This window comes from Corapipo altera, unplaced genomic scaffold (genome assembly GCF_003945725.1).
Source record: "Corapipo altera isolate COAL_440 unplaced genomic scaffold, ASM394572v1 2b, whole genome shotgun sequence".
NCBI lineage: Eukaryota > Metazoa > Chordata > Aves > Passeriformes > Pipridae > Corapipo > Corapipo altera.
The window spans coordinates 30,186,310-30,204,071 of record NW_020884874.1 but is presented as its reverse complement, the minus strand read 5'-3'; the positions used below and the strand labels follow the sequence as shown (position 1 = coordinate 30,204,071).

General features: G+C 38.5%; 1 protein-coding gene across 3 annotated transcripts in view; it reads right to left on the bottom strand.

Moving 5' to 3' along the window:
* The window catches only part of EPM2A (EPM2A, laforin glucan phosphatase), a 40,594-nt gene that overhangs the window by 3,208 nt on the left and 19,624 nt on the right, over positions 1 to 17,762 (bottom strand). For all 3 annotated transcript variants that reach the window (XM_027634296.1, XM_027634297.1, XM_027634298.1), the window contains exon 3: positions 129 to 370. In XM_027634296.1, the coding sequence (XP_027490097.1) occupies positions 129 to 370 (242 nt within the window). The remainder of the gene's footprint in view (positions 1 to 128; positions 371 to 17,762) is intronic.

Sequence of the window (17,762 nt, the reverse complement as noted above, 5' to 3'; positions counted from 1 at the left end):
TATGTGCTAAGTATATTTTTATGCAAAATTTACACAGAAGAAAAAAACAAACTGTCATGAAAATGGCAGATTAGTAACTCAAAGGGTTTGTTGCTACTAATTTACTGCAAGAGTGACCCAAACATTACCTTCAGTGCTCATGTCTGCAGTTGGCAGCCAGACATAGGCAAGACCTTCCTCTTTATACAGTTTCATGAGGATTTCAGGGCTCATGGGTTCTGGGTAGCGGTTGCAGCCCCAGGAATTCTGAACAATATCCCATTCAGTCTGGAAGTTCATCACAGCCGTAACACCCAGCTCGTGCTTCAGCTTGATGGTCACATGCTCCAGCTGCCGAGGGCAACTTCCCAGCCAGATGTTTGGCAGAATCCTAGCATTGAGAAAATACTGCAGTGAGATTGATCAAAATATCTTAAAATGGAAACTGCCAAGTTCAGTGGTGTTCCAGTTCCAAACCTGCTTAACGTCATCATACAAACACTGCTAAGCACAGCCTTTTCAGGTCATGCAACTTCTCATTTCATTACAACCTCTTATTTCATTGCTGTCGATTTGCTAATGTTTGAAGCTGGGGATCAAGTTCCTAACATACCACAAACGGCCAAATGATCTGAGAAAAGAATTCAGAGCATAGTTAGTAGCACAGGTCTCCAAGGCATCCATCATTAAGCTTGCAGTAGAAGCTTAGTAACACCACAGATTAGAATTAGGAAACTCTGAAGATTCGTGCAATTTGTACATACACACACACACAAAAAGAGACCTAAAGGAGTCACATGATCCAGATTTGAATTACTTTAGTAATAAGTCAAACACATAAAACTCTTCCAACTTTGTAGGTACCACTGTAATAAGGAAAGTAGAAAAATAAAATCAATTTGAACTATTCTTCTGTAATGAAACTCAAAAATTAATCAGTAATTTTCTTTTAATTTTTCTCTGATCTTGTGGAGTCTAGTGGGAATCAAATGCAGAATTACAACACATGTCTAGCTTCCCTCAAGGCCTGAAGAACCCCAAATTTTTCAAGAAAACTCAAGAGGTTTGTGTAGGATGGATAAACAACCATATTTCTGGTACTTGTCTAAAACAAGCTTCAAGACTTCTGTGGTTTTCCCATTGTTAATTATCATAAAACTATTGTATATCTCAACAGATTTTGACATTATAAACTGAATACTAAGAGGTTTTTAATCTCGTTAATAGAGTTTTAACTTGCACATGCAATTAAATTGATGGTGTCTACAAAGGATTATTTATATGCTCAAACTATTAGTGATCTCCTTTAATTTATTTTGCTTCCATAAACTTTGACTTTGAACACGCAACCCACAAACTAAACAAAATATCCCTGCACTTGAACATGCAACTTTGCAAACATTATTAACTGCAAACTGCAACAAAAGCAAGATCCTCAAACATAAAATGTCTTTCATCTATTTCTCATGGTCCTTTTAAATTTTAATCTCAGAAACAATAAGGAAAGTTTTATGTTTATTCAGGAACCTATAAACCACCCTTAAATCAACAGGTAGCTATTCCCATTTCACTATCAAAGCAATAAGTGCTTACTAGCATTTAATTAAGACTTGTAATTGACTGAAATGATTAAATACTGCTATATTAGTACTGAATATGGCCAAAAGAAAAAATTCAGATCCAGGAAGCACTAATTATTACTGTTTCCTGCACGTCAGCTGCATCCACAGTGAGTTGCATAATAGCCACACAAATGCAGTCTTTGGCTTTAGTCCCTGTTTCAGTGAGACAACACACTTATCTCAGCATATGGTAACTGAGACCAATTTAAACAAATATATTGCATAGCAAATAACCATTTCAACCCTGTTTCAACAGAGGCTGTTTGAAGAGATTTGACTTAGTTGTTTCACATACATGTTCTGGTCTAGATTGCTTTGAGGGTATTTCCCACTGCTAATAGAAAATGCATTTGTTCGTAAGAAAAAATAAATTCAATAAATCTGAAATTTCAAAAATTAAGATTTACATTCTTCATCACTTTTCTCACAGTCCTGAACACTACCTTTATAAAGGAGAGAAGACTTGGAAAGAAAGAAATCTTAATACACAGTCTTTCTTAAGATACAAATTAAATTCAGATAATCTAATAAGTACTCAGACAGCAGTGGACTCCACAGTCCTGAAAGAAAGGAAATAAATACACAAATTGTATAGTCCCATTATGTTCAAGGCACAATTCCACATACCAGTACAAGAAGGGAGCTTCTCAAAATTTCCCCAAATCCAGCACAAGCAGTTCAAGGATTCCCACTGATCAGAGGGCTGAGCAGAGGTCCAGTGCAACAACTGCTGCACTGACCCACTTTCCACATGCCAGCCCCACAGCAAATCTCATCCTAACCTGAATGAGTGACCACTGTCAGGATTCTGCCGCAGGAATTCACCACAATGATTAGAGCATTTCAAGGTGATGAATGTAAGTTAAAGTGCCCTAACAGATAGTGACAAATGGTTGGAGATGACCAATGCCCACAACACTCCATCACTGAGCAAGAAAAATGGCAGTATCACTAACATCTCATGACAATATGAGGATATCATTTCAAGAACAAGAACATTAGTATCCTTCCTTCAAAAGCTTTCCTGGAGGCTCATATATATGTAATTCAACTGACATTTTGGGAAATATCTAATATGCTAAATTACCTTGATAGGAGAGCAAAAGTGTGTTTTCTTGGATTTGATTGAATCAGGAGTGACTAAAGCATTTTTGAGATGAATAAAATTCTGGGTAGTACTCTTGCTTCCAGAAAAATCAATGCTTTATTTTTTTTTTCCCCAATGATTGTTTACTGGGTGAACATCACAGCTGTGCTATTTGCAAGACTCCTGGAATATACACTATTTGTTTATTTTGTTCTTGCAGCCTAACAGGTAAGACTTCTCTATTGCACAACAGTAATTGCATTTACTGAAAAATCTGATGAATTTACCAAGTTTTTATCCCTGTCTTCCCTGTAATTAACTAAACTAGCAGCAGCCTTCAGAGACTGACCAAAAAAAATATTTAGGAGAGCTAATTCTTGTGAATTATTTTTATGATCAGGTTCTAGAGTTTAGCCTTTGAGAGGACCAAGATGTAGCCTTGACCTTAGTCTTCAAGGTCCTTATTTACCCACTTACAAATAACTGTAAAGTGGGTCTTGCTGGAGAAGGCTTAGGCCTGACCATGCAGAAAACAGTAATGAAAAGCTGTCCTATGAGTTCATTTATGTAAAAGTTCTCAGATAATCCTACTGCATGGTACCTATATTTCTATTTGGCTTTATCTGGTTCATACCTTACCTTTGTCTGACATCAGAAGGAAGGAATAAAAGGGTCAGTGCACATGTGAGTACAGAGGTTGACGGAGAGTTTAGCAGCTGTATTTTATAAATATTTCCTAAAGGTGTAGCATGCAACTACAGCAACACATAACTTACAGTAAAACTTATTCTGCATTCCCGAAAGAGTAACATTTATAATTCAGTCAATTTACCCCCAGCATTTTGTGTTGCTTGTAGGCATACAGAGTGGGTTTTTTTGTACCAATGTAGTGTTATTACCCTGACACCACTACAAGCAAGCAGCCCAAAGGGAATGTAGGCCTGAAGTACAACTCAGTTAGAAATGGTTTTTTGCAGCACTTGAACTACTAGAGACTCTTTCCAATTACAGCACATTCTTATTTCCTCCCCTGATGGCACTGGAGTAGGAACTCGTTCAGAATGAAAAATTATGACCTGTTTGTACCAAAAGCTTCATAGAAACTTTCAACTTTTAACTGAATTTAAACTAGTTTTTAAGAGCAAATATCTGTTCTCTGTCTCATTTAACACAAGCACAAAAAGAGATTTCCAAAAGTATTGCTTTGAGCATATTCAAAATGAGAATACAGGAAATCCTATCAGCTGTAGCTGAGATGCTCTTTCATCTTTTCTCTGCTCTCTGCCTTGTGACAAGGCACGTCACTTTAAATGGGGATACCACTGGATTATGATGATCCAGAACTATCATCCTGCCTGTTCTCCTTCTTTTGCCAGTGGCAAACAACATAGAGCAGCTTATTCTTAGGTTTGTGTGTGCCTTCCCTGAAATACCAAAGTAGACATCTCTTTTCTAGGCCTTTCTTGTTCTTTTCTGCTGAACTTGTGACAGTGAAAACACTAAGAGCACTTGGTAGAAAACAGAGAGGTTCCTGTACTTTTGTCAGAGAAATCTAGAAACATCACTTAGATTGCTGTGTAATGCCCTGAAATTTATTCAGAGAGAAGGATTTTCAAATCACCAAATTCTACTCTCTAGTGGAAGATCTGAACACTTTCAAATATTGTTTGATATGTAGAAAGCACACTGATTATTATCCTTGCCTTCAGAAATACTTTTCTAATGTCCAATATGAATAGTGCAGGCACAAGTCATAGAGACACCTTCTTTTCTCCATAATGGACAAAAAGAATAGATTATTCCCTTCCACTCTGCAAAATCCTTTTACTTCTCTGCAAGTTACTAACACACACTGACACAGCTTTGTATTCTTCACACATACACATACACGCACACCCACTTGTCACATATTCAAAGCATCTGATCATTGTTGTTTCCCTTTGGCCTTTCTCTCTTTCTTAATATGTTATGCCCAGTACTGAAAAGAGTATATTTCTGAGAAGACCCAAAGATTACTTACTTCTTATGCTTCAAAGGCTTTATCCCTCTTTATACTTCCCTGGCTGTCTTTCTACAGTATGTCATTGCTGACCTATATTCAACATGGAATTCGCTTTTCAAGTTAAGATCTCTCAAAACATATGAACCTACTCAAGGAGAGACCAAAATTTGCCCCAAACAGAATTATTTAAGATTTTATCAGTTACAACTGCCAGTGGTGTCAAATAAAGCTAAATGAATATGCAGATGAGATTAACAGTTGATGAATGCATCTTAATAATATGTCTTGGAATAAATAATCTCACATACACATTGCTGTGTTTTGAGTTAATTATAATCATATAGAAAGGGAACTAGTATATGCTTGCAGTGGTGCTAGGTGAAAATGTTGATTTATAAAGATTTCAAAGTGGTAATGTAAGCCTATACAAAGTAGTGAACTGAAAGGAACAGAAAATTTATAGTAACCTAAAAATCAGTGATCCCATTCTATGCACTCAAACTTTGAACTTTCTACTATTTTACTGCATAAAGATACAGAAAAATGGAAGCATTCAAAATACAGTACATTACAGATATTTTTTGTGAAAATACTTTCATATGAGGGCAGACTAAGAATTTAGCGTTTTTAAGAGGGAATTAGACAACTGCTTAAAGATAAAACACATGGGAGAGGCAATCAACTGGTTTTAACTACATAAAAGAGGCAAAGAATATAAAATTCCATGTAGTTTCATCTATAAAGCAACTACCAAGAGATGAGAAAAATGGCAACATTGTTTTAATAATTTTTTTTAGTTCTACATTTTCCTCCAAAATACTGAAAACATAGGCAGATATCAAAACAGAGGAGTCCCTGGTTTGGTCTTGTACAAGAATTTCCTTAGTTTCCTTACATTCTCTTTAAATAAAGGAAAAAGAGATCTCTCAGTAAAATGCCTTCTTATCAATGAAATAATAATGTAGAATAATAATGTAGAAGGATTATGACACTGACATTTCATTGCACAGAGCACACGAGTAAATGGTTGTGGTCTTAATTCCTTCTCCTCTTGACTTACTGATAAAGTCTCCTTGCAGAAGACAAGCCAGTGGATGTTTTGTGATGAGAGGCTTGGCTTCAGCAGGATTGACTGAGCACAGTCTGATGCACTCAACTGCCCAGCATGCAGTCAAGCAGTACTGGCCAGAGTAGGAAAGCAAGGTTTTATGAGGCTATGGTCTAACTGATGGAACACCAAGATGATATAGACAGGCTTAATAAGGTCACTCTTATCAAGAAAGATGGAATAAATGGCCATAATCTTAGCAGAAGTCATCTGAGAAAAGTGTTGATTAATGATAAAACTATACCTTACTGAAACAACACAGCTGCAGACCTTGTAAAAACTACATATATTCTTGAACAAAAAATTGCTTTTACCTAAATGCCAGATGCAGAAGGAGCACAAGTAATCGCTTATAAATTTGTTCTGCTTTACCACTGAGAGAGTGCAGTTTGTTGTGAAGTTAAGGATTCTACCCCAGGGCTTTAAATGAGGAGAATTAAAAAGACTATAATGTAGTTTCAAGGTGGGTTTTTTTTTTATCCTTCTTATTTGGCACTCTGATGAAAAGCAATTAAGGTCTGGCAAATTTTCTTCTTAGGTGTAATTTGAACTACTTATCTAGCCTCTCACATGGGAGCAGTCTTGGAATCTACAAAGAAACACCTGCTTTTATCACTTTAGAGCAACAATTTGTCAGCTTAGCAATAGGCAAAGTTTCTCAAGCCCTTGAATTCTGAGTGTTATACTTAACAGTATCTTATTTATTCCATATTCACAAATTTGTGGCATAAAATTACCTCATTTGCTGATATGCCAAGCAAATAAGCCATTAAGATTTGACCTCAAGCTGACAATGTGCTAAAATGAAAGCAGGTAAGAATAATATCAAACCTGCAATTGAAACACAGGGTTACCCAGACATGTATGAGACACCGAGCAACTGTGCTAATGCCTAAGCTCAGCACAGCTAGCTTCATTCATAACCTTCTGGTGACTTCTGATTCTGGAGAGGCCTGTATGCTATGTATGCTTTATGGATTGTCCTAGCTTTTAATTCACCAGAGATACAGGGTCAGAAGGATCCACATGAGTAGAATTAAAGTCAGTCCCATAAGAGAAGTTTAGTCTAGATGGAACCACAAAGTTTTCTCTTTATGGCCCATTTTCCCCTTCCACAGCCACCCTAGACGTTCCCTTAACAAGGAGCATAAGAGTTTTATTAGAAGAAAGTCACCTCTCATAAGGACAGCTGCAAACACCAAGAGCATTTCTAACATCCTATACCCTGCCACAGCAGGTGTATTGGGTCTGGCTGAGATGGAGTTAATTTTCCCATAGCAGCCCTCACAGTGCCATGCTTTGCATTGGTAGCTAGAAAGGAAGAATGGGGGCAGGGAGGGGATGGGGGGGCATTTGTTAGTTAAAGTGGTTGCCTTCTGAGCAACCACTACACATGCTGAAGCCCTGCTTCCCGGGAAGTGACCAAATATAGCTTGCTAATGGAAAGAGAGCAAACATAGTTTTTTTTCTCTTTGCTTGGGTGTGCACAAACTTTCGCTTTTGTTTCAGTAAACTGCTTTATCTCAACCTACAAGTCATTTTCCATCTTATTTTCTCTCCCCTGTCCAGCTGGGAATGGGAAGTGATAGAGCAGCTTGGTGGGCACCTGGTGTCTAGCCAAGGTCAACCCACCACAGCAGGGAAGCTATTTCATGAAAATACCTAAGCAACTGGGAAGTAAACCACATTCCCCACTGCAAAAAATTACAACAATATTTGGATAAATAAGCAGTATCACTATTGTACTCAGTAATCATAGACCACCATCAGGAGAAATGAGAAGAAGGAAGAGAAACACCTGGACAGCCCAGCAGAGAGTGCCAGAACAATCAGAGTTCTAGGAGACAAGTTTTAAGAGAAAAGACTTAAAGGTCCAAGGGTTAATATCAGAATGAACATAACAGAGATATTCCAGCCTCAACCACTCTGTGATTCTGGTAAAAGAAGAACAGGAGTTGCCAAGCAAATACGAAATGGCTATAAAGGGGCAGGATATTAATTTGTTCTTCAAGCCTGCTGTGGAGAGAACAAGAAGAAATGAACTTAAATTGCACTAGGAAGACTTAAACTGAGATTAGTAAAGCTTTTTAATGGTAGGAATAGTGAGGTAATTGAATGGAAGAGTAACAGGCCTGTCGAGTCTCATCACTGAGATGAGATCATATTTTAGATCAGGCTGGATAAACCTGGAATGATTTAAATGTAATTGAGATTGAGTTGGGGCAGGGAAATGGACTGGATGCTTTCTGAGGTCTCTCTGAGCCTATGATCTATGATACTATAATCATAAACTTTAATTTCCATTTCTGTAATCACTACTTATATTAATTTATCAAGCTCCATCTTGAAATAATTTAGGTTCCTTGTCCTTTCTGCCCTATTTGAAAGGTCATGCCAGAATTCAGACATCATTCCTTTGATGACAGAAACCTTGTTCTAATTTACACTCTAAATTCATTCAGAGGCAATTAATATCCATTTGATCTTAAGGCAGGTTCAATTTCAATAATTCTTCTTTCTCCTTTGTACTAATTCCTGAATGTCTTTTACAAATAGTAATAGATCCCCTTTCTCAGTCTTCATTAAATGTGCTGTCTATCCCAGGCACCAGAAGTAGTCAAAATACGGTAGCACAGAGTTCCTTTCAAGCCAATTTATTTATTTTGAAGGAGCACACTGTATGCAGTAGGACTTGCCTTTGTAGGGAATGACTCTTCTTGTACTTTCATTGGTATAAACATTCTATGAAAACAGTATGACAGTTACAAACATACAGCTTGAGAAGAGAATCAGGTTGCAAGGCTTGTACTGAACAACCCGAAAAGGGCTCCTCAATTGGCTTGTGCAGATCAATGTTGAAATGCTCCAATTATAGAATCTTGTCTCATGCAACCATAGTTGCCAATAGTTACTTCCTACATATGTCTCTGTGAGATTGCCAACATTCCCATTTGTTTTGAATTAGAACAAATACCCGGAAACGCAAGAACAACAGGCTGCTAAACTCAGCCAGATCACAATGAGCCATGAATCTCTTGGCATTAGGAATGAGAATTTCTAACATTAATGCTTAGCAATGGGAATGATGCCACTGCTGGCACCTGTAAGTTAGCTAAAGCATCATAACAAAATTGACTTACACTGCTACAGATGAACTTTAAGTTAGTGCCTGAGAAATTTCAGGAATCGTTGGTAAAAATATATTCTGACTTCTTTCAGAGTTTATTTTTTAGCAGTTGCTTAGAAATCTAGACTGTGAAAATAATAAAAGATAAAATCACTTTTCCAAATGCAGCATTTCAGATCCAATGGAAATGCATTCCAATGCTTCAGAAACAAGCATATATTAATGAAAATGACATAATTTCAAAGCACAGTTTATTGCAAAGTGGCCTTGTGATCCACATGGCAGCATATGTACACATACAAAATAACGGAATCCCCTCAGAACTGCAACAATCAGAGGAAGATGCACATCCATCCCTTGTGGTACCATCCAAATACAGTCCTGATGAGTTCTGTATCTGTGTTCATTCCAGCTATTTATCCAGTTTCTAAATTCACATCAGCTAATTTCTATGAATTTTTAAGAGGGACAGACATATTCTAGAGTCTGCAGGCTGGGGGACAATGTCTTAGGAATATGGAGAAAAACTGAATCCATGCATCACCACAGTCAGACACATAAATATCTAAAATAATGTGTTTCCACAATAAAGTCAAATCAAAGGAACAACAGCTGTATACTGCTATCATAATAAAATTGTCAGAAAGCTTCATTTTAGCTAATGTACGTGGTTAATAGATTATAGACATAAGATTAATAACCCTGGTGGATAAGTTGCCAAAATCAAAGGTTGGGGCTGGAATGGTAATGGAACTATTGAGAGGCCTCAGAACAACCTGTGTATGCCTTTTTAATGCAAAACTGCAAAGTATACTGGAATCTCTTGAAGTCTGGGATGACACAAGGGAAAAAAAGTCATGAGAGTTAAATTTATGAACAAGCAATGCTTCAGGTTTTATTGGACCCCAAACACTGACAATTACTAGTTTTTTGAAGTGCCTCTTTTTTTTTTTTTCAGATTTCTTTCTTTTCCTAGCAATATCACTTCACCTGCCTGGAAACTGAAATTGCCAGCATTTGAACAAATATATTAAAGTGGTCTACTGTTACTAAAGTTTATTTAAATGCATTTACATTCTCAGCTGAAGCTTGACTTTGTAAATTTGTAAAATATACCAGATAGCCTTATTACCAAGACTGTCAATACATTTGAGTAGCTTTTTCCTAATTTTACCTTATCAGATTGAAGCAACTCAGTACTACACGGAAGCCAAGAAATTCAGTCTTCTGCAGTGAAAGCAGTAGTTAACATTGTTTAGGAATGGTCTGCACACAGCCAACCTTCAAGCTGGCAGCCGGACTGCAGAAAGAAGGAACATTAAAGAAATTATTTTATTAGGGCAGCTGCATAGCATTCTTATCAGATCTTCACTTTGGGAAAATGAAGGCCCTGGTTATAACTGTTTCAAAGAGTTTTTAAAAAGCAGTCCTAGAGAAGTTAGTTAAACAAAAAAAATTGAAAAAAAAATTAAAAAAAAGAAAAGAAAAGGCTCTACAAGCCCACAAACATCCACACACATATCCTAGTGCCCAGCATCCAGCCCCAGAACTGAGTGACAGTCATGGAGAGTCTTGCTGCTAGCCCACAGCTGATGGACGGTCTTTCAGGAGTGGAGGGGAGGGGAAGGGAGAGAAGTGAGGAGATGGGAGAAAGAAAGGGAGAAAATAAACAAGCCTCTATTTCATTATTGATTTTATATATATTCTACATTTTCTTGTCTCTGTATTAAAACTGAAATACATATTTCCCCTCTATCCTCTTCTGGTTACTTAAAATCTTCTACCTGAAAGTCAGTGTGGTTTCAGAGCCAACAGGAGCACCACAGACATGGTATTTGTCCTCAGACAACTGCAAGAGAAGTGTAGGGAACAGAACAAAGGTCTCTATGTAACCTTTGTCGACCTCACCAAGGCTTTTGATACTGTGAGCCGAAAACGTCTGTGGCAGATTTTGGAACGTTTAGGTTGTCCCCCCAAGTTCCTTAAAATGATCATCTCACTCCATGAGGATCAGCACGGCCAAGTCAGATATGGCAACACACTTTCTGAGCCCTTCTTAATTAAGAATGGTGTGAAACAAGGCTGCGTTCTCGCTCCTACCCTATTCACCGTCTTCTTTAGCATGACGCTCCAAAGGGCCACAGCAGACCTCGATGGTCAGGACGGTATCTACATTCGATACCGTACTGATGGAAGTCTATTCAATCTAAGGCGACTGAAGGCCCACACCAAGACATTAAACTACCTTGTCCGGGAGCTGCTCTATGCTGATGACGCCGCCCTTGTTGCCCGCACAGAAGCAGCCCTGCAGCGTTTAACATCCTGCTTTGTAGATGCTGCTGAGCTCTTTGGGCTGGAAGTCAGCTTAAAGAAGACAGAGGTCCTCCATCAACCTGCACCTCAGGAAGTCCCCCATCATCCCCACATCACCATTGGCCAATCAGAGCTCAAATCAGTCCAACAGTTTAATTACCTTGGTAGCCTCATCTCCTCAGATGGTAAGATCGACGGAGAGATAGACAACAGGTTAGCAAAGGCATACAGTGCTTTTGGAAAACTCCACAAAAGAGTATGGCGTAATAAACACTTGAAGAAAAACACCAAGATTAGTGTTTACAAAGCCATAGTGCTGTCTACTCTCTTATATGGTTCCGAATCATGGGTCATCTACCGCCACCACCTGCGTCTCCTAGAACGCTTCCATCAACACTGCCTCCGTACAATCCTTAACATCCGCTGGTCAGATTATGTGACCAATACATCTGTACTAGAACAAGCTGCTGTCACAAGTATTGAGGCCATGTTACTGAGAACACAGCTGCAATGGGCTGGGCATGTCTCAAGGATGAAGGACCACCGCCTCCCTAAGATCCTGCTCTATGGTGAACTTGCCACTGGCTGCTGCATGAGAGGAGCCCCGAAGAAAAGATACAAGGACTCCCTGAAACAACATCTCAGCCTTGACCATATTGATCACCATAACTGGTCTACTCTGGCCTCAAATCGGGAGGTCTGGAGACACGCCATCTATAACGCAGCTGTCTCCTTTGAGAACACACGCAGGATCACTCTCGAGGAAAAAAGGCAACGCAGAAAGAACCATGCCTTGCAGAATACACCATCTAAGGAGTCTTTCTGCTGTGCCTTTTGCAATCGGATATGTCTGTCACGTATTGGCCTCAAAAGCCACCAGCGTGCCTGTAGCAAATGTGGATAGTGCCTTCCCAAATCTTCGTTCGCGAAGCCTAGCCGTGATACTTAAAATCATATATTCTGTTACTAGGTTTTTCATATCAAAGAAAAAAGACATTTCATTTAAACTTACAAATCATGATGTCTACTGAACCAATAGAGAAGAAATCCATATTTCTTATAACTTGGTAATGTCTATGACATTTGACTCAATTTTTATCATAGTTCACAGGAGGACACACATTAAACTTCTGAATAACAGCAGGGATTATGTACCTGACTCCCTGAAATTAAATTTCTCAAAGTACAAGCATTAAAGGAGGGAACAAGAGATTTTACATTTGGCCTCTTAATAAGTTCCCTGGGAAGACAAACACAGTTCATTTCTTTGTTGTGTTTGTTTTCTTGCAGAGAGAAAATTATAAATGGGAAAATAAAGCAGCAATTTGATAATCTCTGTTTACTCTTGGGAAATAAAATACTTATGTTTCTGAGACACACTTCAAAGGAACTAGAGCTACATTCAAGTTTCCTTTCTAATAAATAATTTTTTATCCTTTAAATAGAAATCTCCATATTTTTATATGGAGGTGCATTATTTGAATTATCTTGTAACTATCTAAAGCATTTAAGCTTGAAAACTTGCATTTGTATGTCTCAGCATTTATAAAAATTATTGAAGGTGCAGGTAGAATTTATAACTTAATAGCTGCAGCTTACTGCTGTTTTAAATGAAGTATCTTAAACACTTTCCCCATTTCATTTGAAACAACTTTGTGGCTTTTTATGTCAGATTTTTTTGACTTACAGTTACCTCTTTCAGAAATACAGTATACACTGACCAAGCAAACACAAAAGCAGCTGGTGGTAAGAAACTATCTGATGGTGTCACCTTTCACATTTGGGGACTGAAAACTCTCTTGTTCTGATGCTTTTTTCTGTAAGAGTCAGCTTCAGTCTGGCTGGGCTAATCTGCCCTAGGAGCCATGCGTGCAAAAATCACAGGACAGGGAGGCAGAGTGGACTATGCTGCAAACACACCATCCTGGTTCACCAGGTTCATCAGGTGTAAATGATGGAGTTGTCTTAGTGAAGTTTTTCTGACAACAACCACATATCTGAATTTGCTCCCTCCTGGTATTGCTATTAGCTCCTGGTAATAGCAATAAGAACGACTACACAATCTCTGCTTTTGAAAAACAGCTTCTGCTATCTTTAGATAAACTGTATTAAGAAATGCCAGCAATTACAGGGCACCTCATAAATACATGTAAAAGCTAAGAGGAAATAAATATCTGCATGACAAGTGGAACATCATCTTCAGTGAGAGAGTGATGCTGCCCCTTCCTCATCATCCCAGCTGTGAGTTAAATTGCCCAGGATTTCACAATCTCAGTCAATTTCATTCACAGCCAGCAACACCAGCAAATTGCTTTCCAATGGAAACAGGACTTTACTACCTCACTCACAGCCTGAATGTTAAAGAGTGAAGAGGCAGGAAAAAGGGCTGAAAACCTCCAGAAGAAATACAGACAAGTGACAGGGAGACACAATAAAACACACAGAGAAATTAGAAGCAACAATAGTTTCTGCTCCCTAGCAGTGATACCCCACATAAAATTCATACTAACTGGGCTACAACATTTTTCTGTTATATCCCACAGAGAAAAACAGAAGTATGGTTACTCCTCCAGGTTTTTGGATGGAGAGTTTCCAATCTTCCTTCTGTTTTTATCGCCCAGAATGACAGAGAATTGTAAGTTTTTCTTAAGAAGTAAGGAAATAATTTTGTGCAGAGGCACACCTATGAAAAGATCCATTCTAAAGAGCAATAGTGGTTTTAAGTAAGTTATCCACTACCAGGCTGCTGATGAAAGGCTTCATCTTCCCATCAACAGCCAGTCTCTGCCTGCTGCCATTTTATTAAAGAAACACTCATTCCTGAACCATGCATCCCTCTAAATAAATAATTCTCAATCAAACACCCATTGCAAAAGCCAGATATGAATCACAGAATGTTAAAGAAAAATACAGAAAAACAAGTCCAGAAAAAACTCACAAGACTAAGCAGACACCATGCTAAGATCCCCTTTAACTTGTTGGGTTTAGAAATTACTCGGTTAAATTGCAAGTTCCGTGGAGTTGAACCCTTATTTCAGGTTTTCTTCTAAAGTACCTTGCAAGCCTCATGCTTGTGGCATGTGAATAAAAGCAAGTTGATTACACAAAGCAGCAGCCAATCTTTGCAGCTTTCTCTCCCTCTGCCATCTCACAACTGGACCCAGCTCAGCCACGCACATCCTACCAGTTTTTTTAAATGATTTTCAAAAGTTTTTAACATTTGTCCAATTCACTGAGCTGTCTAGAACCACATGAAGCCATGCTCAATGTACTTTATATGTATCATTCATACATAAAAATGTTTTGGTTACCAGAGGAATGGCACATCTAGCAATCGCTGCCTTGTGCTGATGGGGTATTACAAGTCCCTGGGCTTTAGCTGTGGTCCCATTCCTCCTCCTGCTACCAAGCATGCTGGCAGCCCCACGGTGGCCCTGCACATACCCTGTAAAGTCCAGTCCAGCCCTGCCACAGATAAAATAATATTAACTTCTGAAACAAAAGTACATAAAGAGCTTTGTTGTTGCAAAAGTTCTCTTTTGCCTCAGGGGCGTTACTGCTCAGGGTTTCTGGCAATACTCTCAGGAAGTATACTCATACCACTTCCTTAGCCATCAGAGATGCTACCTGGTTCCTCCTCATCTGAGCCACAGGACAGTTTGAAGGGCCTTGATATTACTTCTCAATGTGGTTCAGAACGTGACTAGGAAGAAAGCAACTCTTTCAGATGCGTAACATCAAAAGGATTTCCTTTATCTTTCTTGGTAGGGATAAGGAATGGAAAGAACTTCAGAACTTTGATCTCCCTCATGAGGAGTGTAACAGAGTTAAGCAAAAGAAGGCAAATGATGTAATGAAGGTGCTGTGGAAGTAATTTCTTTCTAGTACAGATGAGTGTTAGGCATTATGAAGGGATTGAGTGCACTCTCAGCAAATCTGCAGATGACACAGAGCTGAGTGGTCCTGTTGACACTCCTGAAGAATGGGATGCCATCAAGAGGGACTTGGACAAGCTCGAGAGTGGGCCCATGGGAACTTTATGAAGTTTAAAAAGACCAAGTGCAAGGTGCTGCCCTGGGTTAGGGTAACCCCCAGTATCCATAAAGACTGCCAAGAAGGACTTGTGGGTGCTGGTGGATGAGAGACTGGATATGAGCCAGCAATGAGCTTGCAACCCAGAAAGCCACTTGTATCCTGGATTGCACCAAAAGCAGTGTGGCCAGCATGTTGGGGGAGGTGAGTCTGTCCCTCTACTCTGCTCTTGTGAGACCCCACCTGGAGTCCTGCATCCAGCTCTGGGGCATCCAATATAAGAAGGACATAGACCTACTGAAACAGGTCCAGAGGAGGGCCACAAAGATAACCTGAGGCTCAAGCCTCTCTCCTGTGAAGACAGGGAGACAGAGTTGGGGTTTTTCAGCCTGAAGAAGTCTCCAGAGAGACCTAATTGCAGCCTTCCAGACCTGAAGGGAGCCCACAAGAAAGATGGAGACTATTTACAAGGGTATATAGTGATAGGACAAGGGGTAAAGGCTTCAAACTGAAAGAGGGTAGGTTTAAATTAGATATTAGGAAAAAATTCATGACTGTGAGGGTGGTGAGCTACTGAAACAGGTTGCCCAGAGAAGCTGTGGATGCCCCAACCCTGGCAGTATTCAAGGCCCAAGTTGACAGAGCTCTGAAAAACCTGACCTAGTGGAAGGTGTCCCTGCCTATGGTAGGGGTGTTAGAACTAGATAATATTTAAGGTCCCTTCAAACCAAAACTATTCTATGATTCTTTGATTACTTCAGAGGATTCAGTGATTTCTGAACCATGAAAACATTCTGTGTTTCATTACAAATACATTGTTTTTCATCAAAAGTGAGATCCCCACATCAGTGTGATGTGCCATTATTGTGCTATTAAGAATTATTCTAATTGTTCTAATAACCTAAAGCAACATAAAATACCACACTAAATAATTTATAAAATTTTATGCTATTTAGACTATATATATGAACTGTTAAAAATTATTAATTTATCAATAATGCTGACAACATACATTGAAGCTTTATAGAAAGAACAGTAAACACTCAGGAAAGATTAATACTAATGATGCCTGCCATTTGAAAAATCACTGACATAAAAATACTAATAGTTCACAAGTTTGCTAGTCTTCAGACCTGTTTGCTGCCAAAGTCATTCCCTCCCACAATTCTATCCTATTCACATAGGTAATGTACTGTTCATTAGACATTACTTCAATAGCGTCATCTGAAAGTCTAGACAATATTTTGTATCCCTCAGCCACTGCAGTAGACAACAATCCTGGCAGCCTGCTGGCTAATAGCCATTCATCAGGTTTAATAGGCTGGTCACTGTAGGTGAAAGTAATACGGGGAATTCACACACTGATGAAAGTCATACAAAAATCTTTAATCTAAGAGCTCTGAGATCTTTTTCTTCTGGCAAAATTTACGTCACCCATTCTAAAGCCAACTTTTGCTTGCTAATATGGCACTTGCAAGAAACACAATTAGAAATTATTAAGAAACATCCAGGATTTCCCATTTCAAGCTCCTTTTGACTGCTCAAGTGGTAGGTCACAGCAAGAGAATCAGAGCTGCGCAGGCAACAGCTATTTACTAATACTCAGAAAAACTAAATTACTGAAAAGTGAGTTTCTGCAATCTAGTTCATCCACAGTATTTGACAGGCATCATGGCTTGTGACTGCACTGCTGGTATGCCCTAACTCTATTTCTGTTCACAGGATTGAGACTTGTATATAAATTGCCAACAGCCTGGTTTAGGCTATCCCAAGTCAGGTGCCATCCTGACCATGCAAAATCGAATCAGTTTTCAAGTTTTTAGCCACTGTTATGAAGGGTAAAGTGTGGGGATTTCATGAAAGGAGAAGCTTCTTGTTTGCATGAGCAACAAATGTGGAAGAAAAATGCATTTGTTACCCAATACAGAGATCACCCAAATTAAATTAATGGAAATAAATAAGGACTTTAAAAACTGATCAAATTCTAGCCATATAATTTGTCTTCTCATTCTTGCTCCTATTTCTTCACACTCCCTCTTAATTTTCAAGAACTTAAATAAAAAATTGCTTAAATGTCACTTCTTACACTAATTTGAAACCCATTTTCTTCAAAGCAGAGACTAGTAAAAGCATTTCACAGCTATAGTTGAGGGTGATGTAGAAAAAAAGTGAAGATATACAAGAAACAAAAAATAGAATTACCCGTTAAGCTGTTCTATAAAAGGTGTTTCCCATTGGTAAGTAAAAAATGGCTCTAATTTAGACTAGTTTCAGACTATATCTCAGTATAATAAAAAAATATTCAAAGAGTAGTCAGATATCCTAGTTCATGGGATAAACATATCACAAAATGTGCCTTGGAATATTTTCATTATTTAGTGTATAATACGGTCAGATAACTTTACAGTTAGAGCCCCAAGTACTGAAATCAAAGGCTGAACTCCTATTGATGTTAAGTCTTTTTGATCAGGACTATTTTACCAGAATAAAAT